We start from the raw sequence: 24,526 nt of genomic DNA on the forward strand, positions 1-24,526 counted from the left end.
TGATACATGTCGTTTTATGAGCCAATACCACGATATGATTTTGGGGCACACCGTAGTGTAGGGCTCCGGAAAATTTGACCCTCTGGTGTTCTTTAACGTCCACTGACATCGCACAGTACGCGGGCCTCTGGCATTTCACATCGAATTGCGACCACCGCGGCCGCGACCGAACACGCGACCTTCGGGTGAGCAGGCGAGCGCCGAAACCGCTACATCACCGCGGCGGGCAAGACGAGAAGTAAAATGTGTGAAATGTCATGAAGTTTTGACCGAGCACCTTCATGGGAATTACAGGCATTGCTGCAGTTATATATGATAGAGATAGTTTATACGCACGGGAACTATTCCTTACCAAACGGCGTGGCTTGACATCACAGCTGCCGTGTAAATATTTCTTACCGATGCAATAAATAGCGCGTCGTGTTTACAGAATTTTATCTCAACCAGTTTTAAGTAAACCCAGTTACCGGAATGAAAGTGCGATAGCAATAAAAAAACCTAGCGCGCAGAATTTATGTCCGTTTGAAATTCGATACTTCAATTCGGCACAGCCCCGCCACGGTGGTCTAGTGGTTATGGCGCTCGACTGCTGACCCGAAGGTCGCGGGAACGAATCCCGGCCTCGGCGGCTGCATTTTCGATGGAGGCGAAAATGTTTGAGGCCCGTGTACTTAGATTTAGGTGCACGTTAAAGAACCCCAGGTGGTCGAAATTTCCGGAGCCCTCCACTACGGCGTCTCTCATAATCATATCGTGGTTTTGGGACGTTAAACCCCAGATATTATTATTATTATTACTTCAATTCGACACAGGGAAACGCTACGCTCCGAAAAGAACCGTAAACGACGTGCAATTTGCTACAAATTGTACATGGCTTGCAGCAGCTCTTCTGGCTCGCTATAAGGGAATTAGATCGTGCGCACACCCACACAAACTGAGAAAATGAACGCAGAAATAAAGAGAATCATTACACAGCCGTATGCGAGATATGGCACGCGGCCACTGCTGGACTAAAAAGGCTGTGGCTTAAGTGGCAGCACCAACGCGCAACCGGCCTGAAAGCTTCACGCGTCCATGTGGAGCGTTCGAGGGGGCGCCGCCGTCGCTCGCGAAAGACGCGTAGGAGAGGAGGCCGCGAGGGGAGAGCAGATGGCGGTACTTTTACGAAGTATAGGGGCTTTACTTGGCAAGCCTCGCTGCTGAAACGCCCCGTATGACATTTAGTGCAAGTGTCTATGCTCATCGCGCATCGTTTACATCTGAGTATGCACCTGCGGAGAAGCCGGTGGTTCCTCCGTGGTGCTTGTACCTTCCACAATTACGTCAAACAATTCCAGGACTGCATAAGAAATCAGCTTTACTCGCCCCAGCACTAAAACAATTGAGCCTACTTTTCTTGCACAAGACCTACAGTAACCACGTGCACATGTACACTGATGGGTCAACCACGGTGTCCAGTTCCGGCGGTGCGGGGGTGATACCATCACAAGAAATGACTCTACGACTCAAAATGTCCCCTGTAACAACATCTACGGCGGCAGAACTTACGGCTCTGCGTTGTGCCCTTGGCTACATCGATTCGGAGAAACCGAGCAAATAGGCTGTTTTCTCAGACTCGAAACCGGCGTTACAGTGCCTGCGGTCAGCTCTCCGACGCGCATGCCACGAACGGCTTACGTACGGAATTCTCAAGATTCATCACCGCGTGAAAGGAAAAGGCCACGGGTTTGACTTTCAGTGGCTACCTGGTCATTGCGGGATCAGTGGCAATGTTTCCACAGACAATGCGGTTCGCACACCCCATCAAGAAGAGGTTCCGATTCCTCTTTCTTCAAGAAGAGTTCCGATTCCTCTTTCTAGGACAGACGCTGCAAGGCAGCTTCGTCAACTGGCACGTAGTCTCTCTTTGGCGGAGGGGAACATGCCAAGTATAAGACGTACGAGACTCCACCAAATAAACCCTACGTTGGAACTCCGACCTCCATCCGGACTTCGTCGACGTGAAGCTTCGCTTCTTTGTCGACTATGGTTGGGGGTTTTCTTCACGAAGGCATGCAGAACATTAATTGGAATGACCGACCGTGCAGCATGCGAGGTCTGCAGTACTGAGGAAGATATTCGATCATCTGCTATGCCGCTACCCTCAATTTGCCTCTGAAAGACGAACGTTTTTGATGCGATGCGACGATTGGACGATCGGCCGCTCTCCGTGCAGATGCTTCTAGAGCACCGTTCCCATTGCTCGTCGGCCCACAAGGCAGTTAAAGCACTTCTGTGCTTTTTAAGGACTACGGACCTTTGTGAACGCTTGTGACTATTGTACAATGCCACCGCGGCATAGGTGTCAGCGCATTTATTGACCATGTCCTTTTTCTTTCACTCCCTTCTCTCTCTATCTCTCCCATCTTTTCACTCCTCTTCACTTTCCCCCGGTGTAGGGTAGCCAACCGGACTGCTGTCTGGTTAAACCCCCTGCCTTTCTCACCTTTGTATTCCTTCCTTCCTTCACTTTTTTTGCCTCTGGCTAAGTGTGGGTTCTTTCGCTGACTGTCTAGTCCATCGAGTCCTTATTAGATTGGTTGGAGAGACGCATCTATTAAGACAAGGAGAGAGTATAAAATGCTCATTCTAATCTCTATAAGTGAGGACGGCGCTGAGCTGTAATCCCGCAAGGGCATTCCCAGGATTTCGGGACATTAGAGTTACTGTATATGCTACCTTTAGGTAGCAGAGTTGCGCCAAGGTACGCCATCTTGGGCTCCGAAGTCTTGCGGGAAAGCCACTCACCACCCGCGTAGGAGCCGCGCTCGCGCGAACAGTGTTGATTTAAACAGATCTTCATGGGGCTTTTATTGCGCTCGTCACATTCTAAAACAGTGAACGCAAGCAAATATACAAAAAAGTAGTAATATTGCGTCGTGCGGGTATACAGGCGAGAATTCTCAGTCTTTTCTGTTCACTTTTTTTTAACGCATTCACCTTCCTCTAGGTGGCGCCACCGTCCCAGCTTGGGCACGTAAACGCTATTCCGCTAAACTAAAACACGCTGTCCACAAGGAACGTTTGCAGCACGGTAACGATATTCCCTTAACCCCCGCTATCCCGCTAACGCTAAACTAATAACTGTGTAATAACAACGGCGCCGATGTCAACCGCCCTTGAGCCGCCTGAATCTACTGAGTGTTGGCAGTGTTGGCTTCTCCGCAGCGCTAAGGAGCCACCTATGACCACGTGACAGCGCTCGGCGAATAGCGTTGCTGGAATCATCCAAGGCAGAGCGAGCGGCGTCCGGAAAACAGTGGCGCAACTCTGCTACCTAAAGGTAGCATATACAGTAACTCTACGGGACATCTGTACATGGCGCCATCTCTCGGCGGCAGCGACGGCGTCCTGTCATAACTGAATGGGAAATAGGCGAAAAAATCGTATCTCTTGAAAAATGCTAGTTATCAAAAACGACTCCGGGCTCTATACAGCAGAGGCCTACTGGAACATTTTGGTAAAATTGCAGCATCACGCTACAAAGCATGTGGCTTACCAGTACAATTGAACACTGCCAATTAGAAACACATGGCGCACCATTGTAAAATATTGAACACTCCGGGAAGCCGCGCGGTTTGCAGTGCGACACAGTATTTTTAACAGAATGTTCAAATAAGTATCTGCTGTATAGAACCGGGAGTCGTTTTTGATAACTATCTTTTTTCGTCAGATATGATTTCTTTTCGCCTATTTCCCATTCAGTTACGGCAGGCCACCGCGGTCACCGACGAGAGATGGCACTACGTGCAGATGTCCCCTAATTCTGGTCATGTTGCTGAAGATCGCGCCACCTCCTCCTTTCTAAAGAACCACTTCACCAAGAAGGACGTCATCCTTGTTAGAATATCATTACGGCTTTCTCTAAAACGTAATAAACCGGACTGACAATAACGATACACATATTCTAGGGTGGCGGTCTCATACAAGCCATTGTTGCTGCATGCAGTATTTGATAAGTGACCTCAATGGCTCTTCTTGATATGAACCACTGTGAGTGAGTTGCAGCTTTTTCTTCTTTCATCTCTCTTCCCTCCCTGCAGGGCAGGAAGCCAGGCGTGCGCCTGATGATTTGACCGCGAGATGATTATTTGAGAAAGCAACCTCGTGCCCCTGTGCCATTATTCGCAATCGAAAAAGAATGAGCAGAATGAAATGCAAACAGCCAAAGTAGAAACGCTACTCACTCACAGAACCAATGTGGACACATGATAAAATATAGGACCTGACGAATTTCATTGCGTCCCGCACCTCTTTCTCTTACATATTTTTATCATTTACTTTGATTAATAATGTTTTGTACTTTGTCTTCAAACGCCAAACTCCCCTAACTGTCAATATAAGATTTCCACTGTAAGATCGCAAACCAGGCTGCTGGCTACGAAATAAATAAAAGCTGGGAAAACATCAAAGAAAACAAGATAGAGAACGCGGCACTTCGTGCGTCGTCAAGGGACGGAAAGAACAGTGCAGAAGAGCTGCAAAGGTCGCGTTTCTCGCGCGCGTGTATATGACGGAAAAAAGACATACAAAAGCACACAAAGCGAGAAAGGCGGGCAACTTTTGCATTCCCCGAGTGGAGTTTCAAACGGAGCAGCACTCAGTTGGTTTCGCGGCTAAGAGCAGAGCCGTGTTGAACCTGACACGCTTCACGTGGGCGGCACAGTCAGTGTTCGGCGCTTGACCGGACGGAGCCGCAGGGAAGGAGGGAGGCCGTCCATTAGGCGCCGCGCGGCGCTTTGTCGGCGCTCTCCTCGGACCCTTGGACACAGGTCAGCGCAGCGCTTTGTGCTGCACTGTGCCCGAGCCATGCACCAGATAGAAACGGACACCTTGCTTCCCTCCACTAACTCTCCTTCTTTCTCTCTCGTTCGGAGGCTCTGTATCGACACGCGTACTCGCTTTTCCTTTCATTGTGACCGGGTTTCACTGAATAAAACTGTTACACGTGTTGTCACTCGCGCAAGCCATGCTTGCGTGTATTGGAACCTTCTAGAGAATTTTCGACACTCATTTCGCGTCGTGCGCTGTCGTGGCTTCACATCCACGGGGGTTCGGCTATATTATCAGATGGTAACGTTGTTCAATTTACCTCGGAAGTTCGGCCCTCCATCACCGTGCCCCTAAAACATTGCAAAGTATTATTTGAACATGGTCTGCAGGGTAGCCCTCGTTGTGAAACATTTCCAAGTTTCTCATTTACTTTGGTGGCACTGTCGTTGGCGGGATAGCTTACGAGATAAATTCAGTGACGCCTGTGCAAATAATTCGAGCTCTCTCTATGGTTCTGCACTAATTTTCTTGCCTCCTGATGCACCCTAATAATATACAGGTGAAAGGGGCTCCACGACTTCTTGCCTTCTCTAATGGTAATCCTTCTTGCACTGTCAAGCTGCTTCTGAGTAGTAGTCTCTCGTCGTTAACGAAACAGCTGAGGAATCCACCTCGAACGATATAATTATGATGACAACGGCCGATGCACGTTCTAAAGTTTTGCAAAAGCTATTCACGGCTACTGCCCGAGTGGAGATACACATGGTCAGGCATCTTAGTTGTCCCCGTATCTTAAGCGAGCTTTCCTAGTAACAAATGTTGGGCGCCGAATCAAGACAGAGTGAGAAGAGCAAGGGTGACGACACGTGCGCTAATATGAACACCACATTTTGAAACGGAGTTAGCTGCTTCACAGGCTTTCGACTCCAACAGCCCGTGTTATTTCCTCTCCTCTTCGTCACTGTCTTGCTTTAGCGCCTGAACTATTTTACTGTGCCTTACCAGCAAGGCGGGACGTCTACACTCTGCGAGTTTTCCTGATTTTCGTTATATATTATGAATCATAAACATGCCCCCATATGCATTCAGGCTTTTAGAATTGTGAAAACAAATTTGTTTTGTGTCGTCCTTGCGTAAAGTCCACGCTAAGTTTCTCAATATCATCGCAATTTTAGCTCGCACGCATCGTTATCAGTGTGGTGTGGCTAATATGATGACTTGTTTAGGAAGAGCAGCGCAACGACACAAGGACGAAGAAACACAGCAGACGCACGGGCGCTTCTCCGTCCTTGTGTCTTTGTGCTGCCTTTCCTAAACAAGTCCGATCGTGCACCAACTAGCCCAAACCAAAGTACTGCTCGAGCTAATATGCTGAGGTCCTCAAAAATTATCACCGTCGTCAGCCTGAATACGCCCACAGCAGCGCGAAAACATCTCCCATGTTTCTTCAAATAACCCTGTCCTGTTCTCACTGAGGCCACGTTATCCCCGCAAACTTCTTAATCTCATCTGCCCATCTAACGTTCTGCCTCCCCCTCACGCGCTTGCTTTCTTTTGAAGTCCAGTCTGTTACTCTTAATGACCAGCGGTTATATTACCTCCTCGCTAATGCCCTGCCCATTTGTTCTTCTTAATTTCGACTAAAATATCCTTAACACGCATTTGTTCCCTGACCCCCTCTGCTCTCTCCTCTTCCTTTAAGGTTGCACGTACCTGTCATCTCCCTTTCTATGGCTCGCTGCGTCGTCCTAAATTCAATTTGAACCATTTTCGTAAGTTCAACCCTATCTTACTACGTGGGCTGTTTGTGTTTGCTCCAAATTATTGCTTGTAAAGGTAGAGTACAACATCTTGATTTCGTGATCAAGCAGAACAGTAGCTGCACCAGGGCCATGTTTTACTTGCCTTGTAGATGGAAACAGCGAAGAGAAAGTTCTGAGCAGCGTCCACGTATATCTGTGGGATGATCCTGTGCCCGGAATCCAATAGCACTTGCTCAAACTCTTCAGCGGCCGTGGCTCCAGTGACGAGAATCTGAAAAAAAAGAAAAAAAAAAGATTGCGCCGAGAATAATTGCTTTACAAAGAGGATAACAACAGCCGTACCACATCACCTGTCGAATGCAAGTTAGCATACGGAGCAAAGCAATAGAAATTGTCCGCATTCTGTGCTATGCATTGTGAGGAAAGCACTGAACAATATGACTAAACGCGCCAGCATGCGGTAACGTTATACGCAAACGAAATCCACCCTAACATTAAATTCAGTGCTTTGAATAAAATGTGAAACAATTAAGGCAGACACACTATGTCCAAACCTGAATTTAATAGACTGCATGCACTAACACGCTCACGGTCACATTGTTAAAACTGTTTTGCCCTTCCACGCACTAGCTTGAAACCAACCCAACCCGCACTCTCATAAGCTTCAATCACATTGTTTCTCTGTTGAAGCGTTGGCTGTTACCAGCATTTGGTGGCAGCCAATCTTTCAAAACATAAAACAATTTGATTAAAACTTATCACATAACAAATAGCAAAAATTTTATTATAAATATGTAGTTACAGAAACATCAGTTAGTCAGTTTTGATAACTCGTATTTAAGTGACAGCGGCAGAGTGCGCGTGCAACAGGCAATCACTGTAACAAAAAGATTGTCAATGAAGCGTTAATTCATCCACATTTCAGAATAGCAGCGGATGTATTTATGCCATACAAATTTCCCTGTAAGATCAAGTCTTTTCAACACGAAAGTGTTTTATGCCGTGGTCCACCGCAGCTCCACTGACGTATTTCCGTCACGGATAAGACGTTGTAAAGTATACACTAACAGATTGCATAGAAAAAAAACAGAAGAAAAAGTTCCATCGCCGGGAGTCGAACCTACGGCCCCTCGCTCAACAGCGCGCTGCGCGAACTGACTAGGCCACAGATGGCACGTTCTTTAGCATACTAACGGCGAGCTATTTGTATACACCCTTTACCGTTGGCGGTACCCAGAGATCGGTGGCACTTCAGCGTGTTTTCGTTAGCACTATCGCGATGACGCGAATGGCGCGCTTTAAAGGTCGTCGCCCCGCGCGTTGCGATGCACGCGCGCCTCCACAGGGCGCGGTCGCTTGTGCGCGCGCTTATCCCGTGATGGGGGGGTGGTTTGTACGTCTTGTGCTCTCACCGCAAGTTTGCGTTCAAGAGGCAGAGAGCACACAGGTCATTTCGCTCACTGCAGCGGCCTCTTTTGAGAAAGGAGCGCGCTGCTCACACACAAATAAGTTACTTATGTGACAGTTAGTTCGCGTTCATACTGTGCGTTCGTTTCGTGCGTCCTCCTTTGTGTTTGAGCAGAGCGCTTTAACTGTCGAGCTTTGACAGTTGTTTGCGCTCATCCTGGGTATGTTATTTACGTGCGCCATTTATGCTCGAGCAGCGCTTTGCGAGTTTGGAGGTGCTTGCCGTTCTTCGCGTGACATTGCAATTTGTCGCTATAGCATTCATTCCTTCGCCATTGCGGCGAAACAATACACAACAAACGCTCAACTACGTCCGTGAAGACACGTTTCACTTTCGTGTTATAGCGATTCCTATGACAGAGGGATCAACCATGTTTTTTTTATTGTGTACCAGCTGTATTAAAGTGCTGTGCCGACTGCTGAAAGCGGTGTGAAGTTGCCGAGCTAGAGGTACAAGAGTGTAAGCATACCTTCTTAAGGTTACCTTCAGCAGTTCCAACGAAGATAACGTTATGCTGACCCACAAGAACAGTAGCCAGGGACGTCAGCGTATCGTTGGGATACGTGATGGCGGCCCTCGAAGAAATTGGAACTGATCCATTGAGCTTTACTGTCTCGTTGCAGAAGTTGAGGATGTTTCCTGCTTTCTGTAACAGAAGAATGTAAACGACATTACAGCTGACTAATCGCTACAGTTTCTTCGTGATAAAAACTGTCAGTGACAATTGTATACGCTCACCCCGGGCTCCGGGCACTGGTTTATGCTTCCTGCGATGTAGTCCATGTTTCTGGTGAGGACACTGCCGTTGTAGCACATGTGGACATTCTCGGTGAACTTCTGCTCCACGTCTGTCATGGCGAACAAGCAAATAGCGGACCGCCGGCTGGGCCTAGTCGTGTGGTCGGCGCTGACAACGAACAAGCCTACGAGAACTCGAGAATCTGAGGAACCGGGCTCCAGTCCCAGTTCATCGGCAACGTCTTCGCCGGCCGCCATGACTCCAGCGTCGGTAAGAAGGTTGTAGTCGGTGCCGTCAGGACCGAGGCACTGGAGAGTCACTTCGGTGTAGGTGCTGTAGGCTGGGTCCGAGGTGCAGACGCGGGCTAGTCGGCTGACGTAGCCCAGCTCTTCGGATGCCCTGCGATAACATAAACATGTGTACGCGCTCTAAGAGCACAAAATATAAATAAAACAAGAATGACGCATTTCTACGTCTTGTATAAATACTTGTATTTACTCCTTAAACTTTACTCGCTCACTCGCTTATTTTCCTCGTGATTGTCTAAATGAAGGTGTCAAAAGATGTTACCATGCCACTTTATTGCTAAGCCTTGTGCACACGTTGCGAAACTCAGTCATACCAACGATAAGTACTGAATTAGCAAGTGATTTGAAGGGCCTTTGAAACGAATACGCGAACAAGCAATAAAGAGTAGCATTGTTGCTAGTTCTTCCAAAGTGAACCCTCGCAGAGGTCACAACGAACAGCACCACACTGACGTACCTCAGATGGCTCTTTCGCTGCACAGTGGCGAAGTAGGCGAAGTGCTCTGTGTGGAAGCCGTACACGTAGTGTACGAGGTAGTAATCCTTAATATGATTTGCAATGTCCACGCGCGCCGTGGCCGAGAAGGACTGCTCGATGATGGCGAACAATGGTTGGTCCGACGAACCCCCGAGGGCGCCCCTACGTCCACCGGGTTCGTCCAGGCTCCTGCTGCAGATGGACGGCACCATGTCCCGGTACGGGCCCTGCCGGCTATTGGTTGTGGCCACGTACATGACTCGAGAAGGGCCTCGACCCCCGTGATAGTGTGCCGGCCCCACGAAAGCGTACGTGGACGAGTTTCGGTCATTGGCCGCAACGGGAATGATTACGAGGGCTTCCTGCTGGGTGATGTCGTCGAGGTCATGCCTGCGGCAGGCGCCCTGGTGGATGCTACCGCAGGCGATCAGCTTGCGAGCTTTGTAATCGATCACCAGCACCTGTTGATGGGCAACAGATGACATTCTTGGCACGCGGACTGAGTATACGTGCAGTGCGAATAACAGTTATTTCTAGTGAAATGCGTCCGTGCTTAGTTTACTGTTGAAATGTGTAATACGGGTGATGAGATATTTCGTACTATGAATAAAGTGACGATTAGGGCATCGAATTGCTTTAATACAGTTAGATGTTGCAACCGAAAAGTAGAGTGCGGCACGGGGCTTTGATGAACAAAGCGATAACAAAAGTAATTTTGATTGTCTTATTAAAACAAAACCAACCAATTCGTGAAACAGCTAATTTTCGTTGTCGCTTTGTACTGCACTCATACCTAAATTTCGGCCTAGTAAGACCTTCTCCTTCGTGATTTGTTCAACAAATATCTACTTTATGGTGGAACTTTTTTTTTTATTTGTACTAATCAAGCCTCACGATGCCGTCTGCGAGCCGCGCCTGGCTAAATATGAAGCAGCATATGGAAGCTGGTGTCAGTGGTGGGACATCTGTTTTGATTTCCATACCATAAACACTTATTAAGTTTCGTCGATTATTCATAAACGCTTCTGTATAGCATCATGCTGCAACCAAGTTGACGGTAAATGTTCCGGCCACTAATGTTTTCCCGCGGATTCCATCAGAGCGCGTCATCATCTCCCCCTACCTTGTTTATGTTATCCGTAGGCTCGGCCTCGACACCGCTGCAGTCCGAAGGCGAACAGAGCACGCTGTCCTCGACGGGGCCCGTCTGCACCGAGGCTTCGAGCTCGAGGGAGGCGTTGAACTGGTACAGCCAGTTGGTGGCGCCCACGTAGACGCGACCCGTGCCCGTGTCCACCACGAAGTGTGTGAAGTTCACCGTCTCGTTGAACGTCGTATACGATGCCAGCACATTGGGCAGCTGCTGCGGTGGTGACGGCTTCTTTAGTCCCGGTGGCGCCGATATTGCAGCAGCAGCGACGTTAGCCACGATAAGGGAGACCGCTAGTGTCGAGCCGATCGTTGTCAGGAAGAAAGGGGGCGTCAACCGACACTGTCGACATTCGTGACGGGAACTTCGCCGCCGGCGCTCAGGGTCCCCGTCGGCGCGCATTTCTTGCACGCGAGCAGCCGGTCGAGGCACGAGTTGTCTTCCCCTATTCACTCCGGCGGTTTGCCTGCGACGCCTAACTGTCGAGCACTGGTGCACGAACGCATCGTTGCCACGTGATGAACTGGTGTTTGCTTTGATTTAGTGCTCCTGTAGACCTGCCACGGCAAAGCCTGCGAAATGGGAGTGGAAAAGGAGGGGTAAGTCTTCCGAAAACAGAGGAGTTAAAACGTAAAACGCCATAAGACTTTTGTTCACATTACAACTGCAAGAACAATCAGACTCCTCGTATTATAATCACATCGTTTTCCGTATTATTTCCTGGTCTCTTCAGTACAAGTGAATATAAAATTAAAGAAACGTGGTTTTTCGCCTGCATGTAGTACTGTAGATGAAACTGCTCAATTCCGCTTCGAATGAACCGAGAGAAAAGTGTCAAGTCATGTCGCTGTCAACTCCAATTTGAAAATTCTCGTTATGACTTTTGCTCCCTTCCCCTTATCAGCAAAATGTGGCCTTGCCTTTATATATGTGTATGCACGCCAATCACAAAGTTGGAGAATTGCGACACGTTGCCACATAATTGAATCAGGCTCTTCACTCGCCATTCAAAACAAAAGCACTTTCTAAAGTCATCGCGCAACCTACAGACGGGCGCACATATTTTGCCACTCCAAGCAAAACACACTGCAGCATTGACCAGTACAACTCCCGCAACACTTGTAAACGAGATAGCAAAAATACTAAAGGGCACTCTCAGCGACGTTGAATATTGCCTCACTTTGAATATAGGTTTCCACACGCAGTTTGGTACCTCCGCTACCTGGTTCCATTTTTTTACGTCATGTACGTTCACATCGTTGCTGAAAGACTAGTTGCCCCTAAATTTGTGTTTCAGCCGTATGAGGCTACAAGTAGCTGTGACATGTTCGCGACATCAAAGCTGGCGCATATAGGAGGCTGTTGTAAGCACGCTTCACTTGAAATCCAGTACTTACGACATTCTGTTGTTCTATTTATCGTGTTTCACGCTTTAACAGAATGAAACCCGAGTTGGCGATGAAAAAATCGACAAGTACTTTTTTCTTTCTGTTTCTTTGCATTTGATGGGTAAATACCTATACGTTATCCATCTGAAAATTTTGAGCTCATCTTGTTCCTTGAACTTCAATTGCTGTGTATATATATATATATATATATATATATATATATATATATATATATATATATATGAGAAAGCCAAACGTAGATCGCTAGAGGTTTTTGTCTGTGTATACAGTAATACACCTTGCGCGGAAATGTTGATATGCCGTACTTAAAGGTATCCATAAGTTGTCGGGAAGTAGATTTTTCTCATGTATTTATGGTTGTGCGTATCTTCTTCTCTCGTTGCGCGTTCGAAACACGCTCCTTTACACACCTTAATAGGTAATAGATTGAAAGAGGACTGCAGAGAATGAGCTATCGTAATAATGAATGCTGTAGCACGATTGCCTTCTTTTTTTTAAATGCGAAGCATTTCTTAGCGAACCTCTGGCACTTTGAGCGTTTCTATCTACGTATCTATCTATCTATCTATCTATCTATCTATCTATCTAGCCGCCTACGTCTGGGTGCTCTCATAATCGCCTCCTTAACTTGGTGTAGACCAAAATTTGCATGGGAGGGTAAGAGGATTTGACGAATATGATTGCCGGGTCATGACATGAATAACGTTAAAATCCTGTCACGTACGTCGTCAAACCCTTTCCACTAGTCACGTGTGGCACATACCCGTTTACCACGGGCCGCGGTGTACGGGTATGCGCCACAGGTGATTGACAGTTTATATCCACCTAGGAACGGCGAGAACATTGGTAACTTACATGCTAGAGCGTTAAGGAAAACCAACATCGGCAGCGTGGACTCAACGAATGGAAAGAATGAAAATTAAGATCGCAGCAGGAATCGAACCAAAGCATTCTGCGTGGCAATCAGGTATTCTACCACTGAGCCACGCCAGGTCTATAAACTGGTTTGGTAAAACAGCCTACGCAGGCGTAATAGCGGTGACAGTCAATTGTGGTTGTGGTGCTGGCTATCTAATTTTACAAGAAAGCAATAAACACTACATGATACTCGTATACGATGGGTACTCCTACGATACAGGCGTCATATCAGATCAACGTCTGTAGTTCCAGTGTTGGCTCCGCTTTTATAGCAGTCTAATAAACTTTACGTTTTTATTCTATGATTCAGCAAGCTATATTGAAGCATTGCTCGAGCCCGGAGGAATACATTAACGAAAGTTACACATGATATCCACATCACCGCACCGTAAAGTGCACTTCGTCCACCAGAACGACGCAGTGGCCTCTTTATTTCTAACGAGGCTGGGCGATGGCCTCATGCTGACCGAGGATGATGTCAGATTGATTGACAGCCGCTTTGTAGACTTGGCTACGTAGGACACATACGCTCAGGTAGTGTACGAATACGACAAACACCATCCATTGATGTTGGTCTACGTAGCACAATCCAGGCCTACCAGCCTCGACGGCCTATACCTCACCAACGCGAAGGCTGACTTCAGGTTCCGACATGTCGCCAGCTCTGTCGACAGACAATTTGTCGATTAAATGACCGAGGCACCCACGAATTCTAACAGCTCTACTATACCACATACTTCACCACACATGGACCCCTCGTCACCACCATCACGACCGGATCCTATAACAAGTCATGACCAGCTGCTGGTGCTCACTGATCACGGTGATGACGCCCTTGTTCAAGAACTGTCAAGAACTTCTTGCACACATGCACACCGGTTCGTAAAACGTGCGTGAGTTCTCGGGACACGTATAAGCACTACATATCAGCTTACCGCTTCTGGTGTTGGTAATACCCACGTTGCCAGTGGCAGCGTTACCCAACCGTAAACAACTGGTTATATAACACATATGCGGCTCTTCAACATATATATGTGTGCGTATAAAATTTATACAAATCTTTAGCGTCACTTTGTAACGTGCCGCTCAGTAAAAAAGCTACGCCACAGTCACCTATCCGCCGCATGCTTCGCATAACATCGACTCCCACGGTACGTGGGATCTGCGGAATTTTTTCTTTACTAAGGTTGGATATTTGTGTGTGAAGCAGGAGAGACAAGACCAGTGGCTGCAAGGCCCGTGTATTATCTGTCACTGAATCATTGTTCTTTAAGGTGGAAACGGTTTTTGGTCGTGCATCAACTTTTGCAGACTGCTCTTAGAGAGAGAGAGAGAAATGTAATGCGGAAAGGCAGGGAGGTTAACCAGAAAACAAATATCTGGTTTGCTACCCTGCACTGGGGAAGGGGTAAGGGGAGACAGAAAAGTAAGGAAGGGAGGAATGGGATAGAGAGGGGGGGAAGCACAAACACACAGGAGTGTCACAATCGTTCAACGAGGTGGGTCGCTCGCAGAAACTTCAACAGCGCCTTCGTTGCTTTCTGGCGTGAAGCTCGGTCTTTCCGGCGTTCAAAGATTGGCTGCTCAGAAAGCGGCTGGCTTATAAAGCCTCTATGCAACTCTTCCGTTACCACTGGTATGACGCACATTGTAAGCCTAATCTTCTTGGTGTCTGTGTAGCTTAGGAAGTGAGATATCAGCCTTACATCGATGTCTCGTTCCCACGCGTGAACTTGTCACATTGTTTCCTTTTTGCTGCCTTGGTACTGTCTTAGGATTCTTTAGAAGCATATATATATAAAAAACTAAGTTTGCAGAAATAGTTGACAATCTGGAAAGTCAGCGATACGAGACGAAAGAAAGAAGTATGAAATAAAAAGCAAGGGTGCAAGTGTCGTTTTCGCTCCAACCAAGACGAGACTCTTTGCAGGAAAGAAAGTGCGAGAACCATAAGTCCCCGCTCAGAATAACGGGGCACCGCAGATCGAATTTTCTTTTCTTGGTTCTATTGCACGACAGCTGCTATTGTTTCGAACGACTGATGCATTTTTAATATCCGATCGAAAGCCGGGTCCAGCCATTGCGCCAAACTTGGCTATACTTTTCCCAATTCGCTCTATGTCTTAGCGTTCTCTGCCGAATGTGCTGCATCGGATTTTTCATCTTTTGCTGCGTTTCCGTTTCGCACAGCTGCGCCTCTTTTGGGCGCGTTGCCTCTCTGCATCTTATTTATCTTCAGCTCACGTAAAACGCGCATCGACTTGCCATCATGCTTCTCGCATACACAACCAACATCTCAGGCTAGCTCAACGTTTTGTCGGCCCACTACAACGCTCCTTAAAAGCGTTGCCAGCTCTCATCAAACCGCACTTTGTCTTTATTTCTCTTCTTTGGTTTTCGTAGATTCATCTTTTAACTTACTGTTCGGGGGTAAACCTAGAATTCTCTCAACGAGTTTCATTGGCGGAACAGGTACAGGTAGCCGTAGAACTTTATTACTGCCTGCATGTCTGGACTATGACGAAAAGAAAAAAAGTTTGCTGTTTTCTGCCCAAGACTGCATAATTAAATTCAATTCAACTGAATTCTCTTTATCTGCCAGCAGACATCCTGGCTGAACTCCTGGGCTTAAAGCTTTGAGGGAACAGGTTGACGGGGCCTAGGAGACAGATATAGGGCTAATGTGACAGGCAAATTGCTAACAGAATGAACGAACATGGCACACTGAATGAATAAGTTAGTCAAACAGATAGCAGCATACTACTGTACATGTATATTGGTTAAGAACGCCCCGCCCCGGTGGTCTAGTGGTTATGGCGCTCGACTGCCGACCCGAAGGTAGCGGGATCAAATCCCGGCCGCGGCGGCTGCATTTTCGGTGGAGGCGAAAATATTTGAGGCCCGTGTACTTAGATTTAGGTGCACGTTAAAGAACCCCAGCTGGTCGTAATCTCCGGAGCCCTCCACTACGGCGTCTGTCATAATCACATCGTGGTTTTGGGACTTTAAACCCCAGATATTATTATTATTGGTTAAGAACATGTATTGCGGCTTGTAAACTAAAAAAAAGACAACAGATTAGCACCGTAATTCTGAACGAAGGTTAAAAGGAGTGTCACACGGGCACTTTTGATCGCGATCAGGCCGATCCTGATCGGTTTAATTTATTGCAGTCAACAATAATCGCTGCTAGACAGTCCAAACTAATCCGGATCGTGTTTGTTGCAGTCGTCGGTAAACTCGCGATGAGAGAGCCAAACGGCTCTCTCATCGCGATTGATACCGATCGGGCGTGATCGCGATTAAAAGTGACTGCGTAGCAGCACCTGATTTGGATCGAGCCTAGTCCCGATCGTCCCTGATCGCGAACTGAAGTGCCCGTGTGGCACTTGTATAATGTGAGAAGCAAGCAAACCCCAGTTCAACAAATAATACGAATTTATATTTAAATTGAGTGAAAGACTACAGGGCCTTTCAAATGGATAATTCATCTGCTCATCTATAGATTCATTTTATCCCAAATGCTGGGAAGCTACTCAGCTTAAGCTCTAGCCTTCCATCTTCGACTCTTCAGGCAGAATTGAGTGAGCTACGTGAATGTAAACGCCGTCAAGGAAAGCAACTGCTGCGTTCGCAAAAGTAAAATCTTTGTCGAAACGTTGGCCTCTCGTTACCTTCACTCGCCCGCCGCTGATGGCTTCATGTGTAAACTTCATCTGAATCGTCTATTTCGTTGAAGAGCTCGCACAAGTGGTTTGCCTGCATATTTTCGTAAATAAAACTTTACTATATTCCTTTTGACCTCAGTATGTTTCAGTAGGTTCAGCTGTTGTACAAACCTAACTGAACCTTTTTTTTTAACATATTTGAACACATATGTCATGTTTATATTCCATGACTCGTGCGGAAATGATTTTACTTCGTATTTTGCAGCCCACCTGAGGCATGATGAGGAAGAGGCGAATGTGTTACAGCAAAAGCAATATTCCTGCTCTTAGCTAGTTCTGTTTCAACTGTGAATAGTGGACAGCAAGTTATTTATTTTATGGCTATTACAAGCTTCGACTCGGGCGAACAGCAACCAGCCACATCGTATTTTTTTACAGTCATATTGTGCGGCGGTCTTCTCCAGGAATGTTTGCTGAGCAGGAGAAGAATATTAAAATAAAAGCAGAAGTTTTTATGCCGTCAGTTCCGCAACGGCCCTCGTGCATTGAATAAGGCTGGGGGTAACATTAAGATAACGGCCCATGGAGACGAAGTATTACTTAGTTCAAGGAACTCTTAAAGCAACGGCGCGCCAAACTGGGTGCAATTGAGGGACATAAAATGAAGCATCTTGATGCTTTCAAACGCGCTCATGGATATGGGTACGTCATAATACCTTTAAATTCAATCTCCCGAGCACAAGAGATCTTCGGAAAACATCCACAAACTTACTTCGTGAGCGTCCAGTATAAGCAGTTGAACAAAAATATTTACGAAGTTGAGCTCTCATAAAAAAGAATAAGCGCGATGCCGTCGCTTGTCTCGAGTGTCGGAGAAAAACTTCACTTTTGCCACGAGAGAGATATATTCGGTGTTTGTGTGCGCTGAGAACTGCTGTCCACAAGCGCGAACATCGGCGTACTCAGGGTTCTCCATTAGGGAGCCAACTTTCACTTCAGCGCCCCTCCCCCCGTTTGGTCGAACCCGAGGGAAAACGAGCTCCGTAATGAATGCAGAAACGAAAATGAAGCGATGACGTGCTTCTCACAAAGGCCTGCCATTGGTCCCCGGCTTTCCAGAGTAAAGGTGGGAAATAAACAGTTCTGTGAATGCAGCATCTGGGGTCCTTGGTAGTCATTATATATCGTCAAAACACGAGCACAGCAGTAACCCTGCGCATTAAAAAATGACGTGAAAGGTCCGACTGAGTGAAGGTAGGGGCAGAATTGGCGCCCTCCAGTGGACCCCGTGCGGAGGCCTACGATGAATATCGCACAGTAGTTCTGCGGCTTGTGCTGACGAGTAACTACTTCACTATGTTGAGAGATTGTTCCCGCATTGTACCTTTGCCTCTCCGTGAATATGTGCGAGTACTGCAATTATTTATTTCCGCCATAAGGCGCGCGTATATGCATAGGCAATATACGCTGGCAAGTGATGCACTTTTATGGTTTTACGTCACACGGGAAAGCACAGCTCAGCCGCAATTTTGCTTCGTCTTCTTGTTCAGTGCAATACACAGGCCCATAAGGGATGAACCCTGCCATCTCGTCATTTCGAGATGACGCTACACACGCGTCGATGCAGCCAAACAAGCGCACTCGACAGAGTCTATATAGAATAATAGTGCACGTAGAATATTGCTGACAAAGCGTTACTGCGTCAAGGGTATATTCTTTCGTGCCATCCTGAGGACCTCGTATAGCGTTACGGCGCAATAAAGTCTCGTAAACAATACACGCTTGCGCAGCATCGATGACAAGGGCCGGCGCGCAGCCTCATCAAACATTTTATATTTATCAGCAGAATGCGGAATGAACGGAGAACACAAATAATAATCTGAACACACAACGTGGAAACACGTGAAAGGAGATAAGTGAATAACGGCGGCTGGATGCGTGAGCTTGCATCTATTCCAATTGCGTCAGCATCGGGCGATAAATTGCGCTGTTTACAGTAACAAACAGCTCCTTCATAGCGCCGCCCTGTGCCCATTACACCGGCTATGGTGGCGGAGGCAGCGAGGCGTGATAATGCAAACTGAGCAGGGCTTGCCTTCGTTTTGCCATTTGCTCCTCCTTTTTTTTTCCCCCTAGCGCTGGGAATTGCGGAGAATAACCGCTGCCGATGGCCATAAAACACAATGATGGTTTTCCTCTGAAGTGTGGCTGGGCGTTTCCGCGGCAGGTTCGAATTTCCTCGACGGGAAACGACTCCGTTAAAAGCGCTATCTTCTCCAAGAGCCAAGCATATCCGCGTGCGTTATTTTGCTTTCGTTTGTTTCATTTCTGTCCCCCACTCGTTGATTTTTTTTCCCGTATAGTACGCCTACTCGCTGCGAAACGAGAATAGCTGCAATACTTTTTCTGGCGAAATAAGCCTATAAGTACGTTCCGAGTCGTAAAACCTCCGATGGTTTGCCCGTGTGTTTGCGCAGCGCCGTCTATTGTGCTGATCAACGGGATGTATATACGCTCAAGCAAGTAACGGCATTTGAAGCTACGAAAATGAAAGAAAAACTAAATCGATTCAGGATGGAGCCTTAGAAGAGAAGCGAGCGGGAGCTAAGACCCCTTCGGACGGTCTTTCGAGCACAGAGAGATGCGGGCTGGTCGGGGCAGCAGGCAAGGAAAAATCGAAGTGACACAGTGTTCGCAGATAGGATGCGCACCTTGGAGGCGCACCACCTACTTTACTCTGTTCCGTCTGCCCAGGAAGGCGCACAAACGCTTAAAGGACGCTGCTGCCAAGGGAGGATCCGAGTTACTTGAAGCAAACCGTCTTGCGGAGGCTGTATAGGTTCGCCGACGCAAACTGTAGCCTCGGGAACCCATTAGCTATAGTGGTTTTATCGCGCCGGCGCTGCGCCAATGTCGCCCGCGCAAAATGAAACCTCGCGCACACAGTTTTGTCGCATCGTCGGATTTGCGCAACGCGCGGCAGAGAGCTGCGGCTCAGCAACCGCGGCACGTTCGCTGCAGGGGGCGGTCGCAGCGCTTCAAGTACGCCTGACACCACTCTTGAAAAGCAATTTTCCTTTTGCCAGTTATCTCTTCTTGCGTGCACTATGGTTTCTGTTCTCCGCATCTTTCCTGCCATTCACCAATCACCCAGTTCGAGGTAGCCAGGGCAATTAACTTGCATGCTTAGCGTCTAGCTTTGCCTTTCATTTCTTGTTTTCTTTCCGCTTTACGTTCATTATCTCTCAAAACCGCGCAGTGCTCTGGAATATAATGTTGTCTTTAGCTATATCACGAGCGTTAAGTATTTATCAAGGATATTATTCGTACAAGGTGCGCAAAAAAGATAACTGAAGAGCTCGAGAACATAGGGCATGGTTCACACACTTCCCAACAGCTACGGCATAATAAAAGCTATATACATGTATGTCATCACAGTAATTGGCAATGCTTTTTCCTTATCTTTTACGTTGTTCGTAAAAATAACTACGTGCAATAATGCCGTATCTTGTGGCAGTACTGCACGCTTTTAGCGAGAAAGAACGTTAGCTCAATTATTCTTTCTCGCTTCAGTGGCGATAACGAAAGGCTCTGCCTCCCGTTCAGGTAACACGGTCTGCACTCTGTCCCAAGAACAATGACCCCAATCTGCACTGTGGTATCAGTATAACCGAACGCCTGCACGCGTTGTGACGAAATCCGGCAGCACCGCCGACTTTCTGTCAAAGAAGCAGAAAACGGCTCAAGGACAGTTTAACGTGAAACCTTAATGCACGAGCGGCGCTGACCGCCGGGAGTAAGCAGAGTAGGAGAAATGTGTGGCCCGATGGGGCGACAATCGTTCACGGCGGGCGCGAGTTACACAGTGACACGTTGGGCGATGCGCGCCTCGAACGCTTGCAACACCGGCGCAGAGATAAATTAGGGAATAGAGTTGCGCGTTGCGGGGACTCACGAGCGGCAATTAGGTGGACAACACGTTTCTCCCGGAGCCTCCCGCCACGGCCGTAACTGCTGCTGCTCATTCCCGCGCGCGTAACTTGAACGCTTCTCGGGCGCGTGGGTGGTTAAAAACAACCCAAATGAAACAAAGCAGACGATAGTTGCGTCACGCGAGCCCATTGCCCAAGGGCGCTCGCGAACTATGACGGATGAATCTTGTATTATGAAACAAAGTTCGTTGCCGTCAGGTTCTCATGGCTGGTAGTGAGAACAGAGCTAAGGAACGTCTCTACGCGTAATGGAGGTGACCGCACTGTTTCGATGGTGCACGCGCATCGTAAATTATATTTCTGCAGACGAGTTCCCAGCGACGATGCGTGCAGTTTTTGCATTTCTTCTTACGTTGCGCGTTTACACTGTCGCAGTCACTCCGCTATAAACAAGTGACACGTACAAGAAGGAATGAAAGTACTTTAGCATTAAAAACTCAAGCGCACGCTACCTCTCGCTACGCACATTTTTAAAACGAGGCTGAACTTTTCGAAGAAACACTGCTTCGATTCAAGTTCACGCGTGATAAGACGCAGGACGCGTAGCATTCCACGCATACTGTGAGAAATCGTGTGGATGTACAACTCGAATTCGTCGCAGCGTCAGTCTTTGACATCAAGCCCGAGTTCAGCCTGGCGACAATTTCGTGCGCACAGCATATCTAGCTATATGTGTCGATATTGTCGCGTTGAATACAAATATGCTGGTCAAATTGTGTGAAAGGCTATACTTCTTTGCCCGTGTTTTTTTTTTTTTTCATGATTCATTCCGGCCCTAAGACCTAATGTTTCAAGCCATAACATGTTCCTGTCGTTTCAATAGTTGAAAGTTATGTTTCCAAGATATATGTTTTCATTAGGTGAGCGCACTACACCTATTATCTTAGTAAATTGTTCCTGCATGACTCATTTATGGAGCTGAATAGCCCTTACGGGAATCCCTAGTTTTATGTGCGTTGCGTAATAGCGGCATACGGCGCTCGCCAGTCGGCTACTAATCGCGGACACATCAAAAAGCAGCGCACTGAAAGCCTGATTTCGATGGGAGAAAAAGCTATTTGTAAGAACAAACCATTTGCTAGATTAGGCCGTTTTCCCAAGTATTATTAAACCGGCTGCCTGCCGCTACTCTGCACCTTTTCAAATCATTCCGCCCTAGAACTGCGCAATCATTTATCATATAACAACGTATGAATGGTTTGCTGCAGAAGAAAATACTGACATAGATCGAGATTCTTTGTACTCCGTTGGCGGCACCTGCAATCCTTTTCTTTTCTGTGCTGTAGCAGATGCTAGCGGGGCTCATGCTGCTGACACATGAACTTCTTCATTGTCTTCGCTGAAGGAATGTGATAATGCAGTCCAAAAATTAGCTGTTCGGAAATAAACGTTACAGCAATGAAATTATGACAGGATACCTAGTCAAGCGTATACACACCCGGCTCCCCCCTCCCTCCCTTCATTAATATTTATTTTTATTCGCTCAAAGCCACGTGAACATTTTTGAGGTTAAATTCCTTTAACTTGTTATTAAACGTAAGCTGTCTGGAGAACTTGATAACCTACATCAAGAGCTAACAGACTAGCCTCATTAAAAGTGTTCAGGTTAAGTCCAGCATATTTACATTATATTGACTATTGAAAACGCTGCGATGGTGACATACAGTCATGACGAAGCTTGTGCTACCCAACATAAACCTGAACTGAATTTATGTTCTCGGCTATTCATTAAGCGCCAATGAAATCGGTGTCTTTTTCGTTGTTGTTGTTGTTTTAGGAACAAATAACTACCACCATCAATCTGTCAGCATATGTAAAGAACTGTAGATATAATATACAAGCTTTCATCTCGATGCAAAATATTAAAATAAATTTCCTGGGGAACATAGACGACATGACACCGGCCTGAATCGTGAGGTGCGCCGTAACTGGGCAATCGACAACAATTTTGACGACCTGGTGTTTCTTAAAATACATTTAACCAATGCAGCCACCATGGTCGGGAACCGCACCCGCCATCTAAGCAGCCAACGCCAACTTACTGCGGCGCATGTGAAATAGTAGAAAGCTCCTGTAAGGATGTCTTTTAATCAGCCGCTCAATGTTTGCGAAGTTCTCTGCAGTAACGCATCCACAATAGTCACCCATCTACCTCTTTCGCTGCTTACATGCAGCATTGCGCCCTTAACCAGTGAATTGCGTAAGCGTGAAAATGTCTTGTCCCTTGTCCGTTCTGCGCTGGTTGTTGAAGGTGAAAACTTCACCTGATGCTCCTACAAAGTGCACGTCCGCTATTCAAACAAACCTCGCCGAACAGCAGACCTTATAGTAGCCGAACGCTCATCAGCCCTGAAGCGTCGACGGCCCAAAAGAAAGACAGAACTAGAGGGGTATATTGCACAAACCACCATTACGTCACGGACCGACGTCTAATTTAGCCTGTAAACTAAAGTTCACCTTTCGCAAACGAGCCGAGAACTCTACCCCGCTTTCTTTAAATGCGCGTACACGCTGCACATCGCTGGAGAGAAAAGCTCAGGGGTGCAGTGACGCAAATTCTAGCGCACTGTTTAAAGCTTATCTCGATTCTCTTGCACAGCTTTCAAGTGATTTCTACAGGCGGCGCACGTCCAGTAGTCGCTTTCAGCTATTCTGTGGAAAGTATCCGTATTGATTGGTCCTCCTCTTACTTATATGGATCACCGCTTAAAGATGAAAACAAACAAGAAAACTGACTGCTGACAGAAATTAGACTGTCAAAGTATGCTCTGCACACACTGTTCGTTGTTCCATTATGACAAACTTGATTTAGCACAAGTGAAACAGGCGTAAAAAGACGAGGCACACAAGGACAAGTCGTTTTATGTCTGCTTCATTTGCGCTAAATCAACTTTGTCATAATATAAGACCAACTAGCCAAACAGTGCGCCGTACTGAAGTATTATTTCCAGCCTTGTTTGGGATATTGCCCTTCTATTTCGCCTGTTGTTATAATCTTTTTTTATTTATTTCTGCAAGAAACAACACATACGCGCGCACATACATACATACATACATACATACATACATACATACATACATACATACATACATACATGCATGCATGCATGCATGCATGCATGCATACATACATACATACATACATACATACATACATGCATGCATGCATGCATACATACATACATACATACATACATACATACATACATACATACATACATACATACATACATACATACATACATACATACACACATACATACATACATACACATACATACATACATACATACATACATGCATACATACATGCATACATACATACATACATGCATGCATGCATACATACATACATACATACATACATACATGCATACATACATACATACATGCATGCATGCATACATACATGCATACATACATACATACATACATACATACATACATACATGCATGCATGCATGCATGCATACATACATACATACATACATACATACATACATACATACATACATACATGCATACATGCATGCATGCATACATACATACATACATACATACATACATACATACATGCATGCATACATGCATACATGCATACATGCATACTTGCATGCATGCATGCATGCGTATACATGTGCGTTTAATATTCAGTGATAAAAAAAAGCTTTCGCACAGTGTTCTTGCGAAGTATTTGCATAGCGTACAATTAGAAAGGACACCCGTATGCGTGCTCTGAACGAGGAAACTATGAGGCGCCCGCCGAAGGCCTTCACAACGGCTGCAATGCTGGGCTTAAAGCGTGAGAGAGAAAAACCAGC

General features: G+C 46.7%; 1 protein-coding gene across 1 annotated transcript in view; it reads right to left on the bottom strand.

Moving 5' to 3' along the window:
- Positions 1-24,526, bottom strand: part of LOC119396963 (plexin-B) — a 203,955-nt gene that overhangs the window by 118,656 nt on the left and 60,773 nt on the right. The window contains exons 3-7 of the mRNA XM_049417291.1: positions 10,692-11,290; positions 9,548-10,029; positions 8,782-9,181; positions 8,513-8,689; positions 6,718-6,846 (exon numbers count right to left, since the gene is read on the bottom strand). Coding sequence (XP_049273248.1) covers positions 6,718-6,846; positions 8,513-8,689; positions 8,782-9,181; positions 9,548-10,029; positions 10,692-11,120 — 1,617 coding nt within the window. The 5' untranslated portion in view covers positions 11,121-11,290. The remainder of the gene's footprint in view (positions 1-6,717; positions 6,847-8,512; positions 8,690-8,781; positions 9,182-9,547; positions 10,030-10,691; positions 11,291-24,526) is intronic.

This window comes from Rhipicephalus sanguineus, chromosome 6, assembly GCF_013339695.2.
Source record: "Rhipicephalus sanguineus isolate Rsan-2018 chromosome 6, BIME_Rsan_1.4, whole genome shotgun sequence".
Taxonomy (NCBI): Eukaryota; Metazoa; Arthropoda; class Arachnida; order Ixodida; family Ixodidae; genus Rhipicephalus; species Rhipicephalus sanguineus.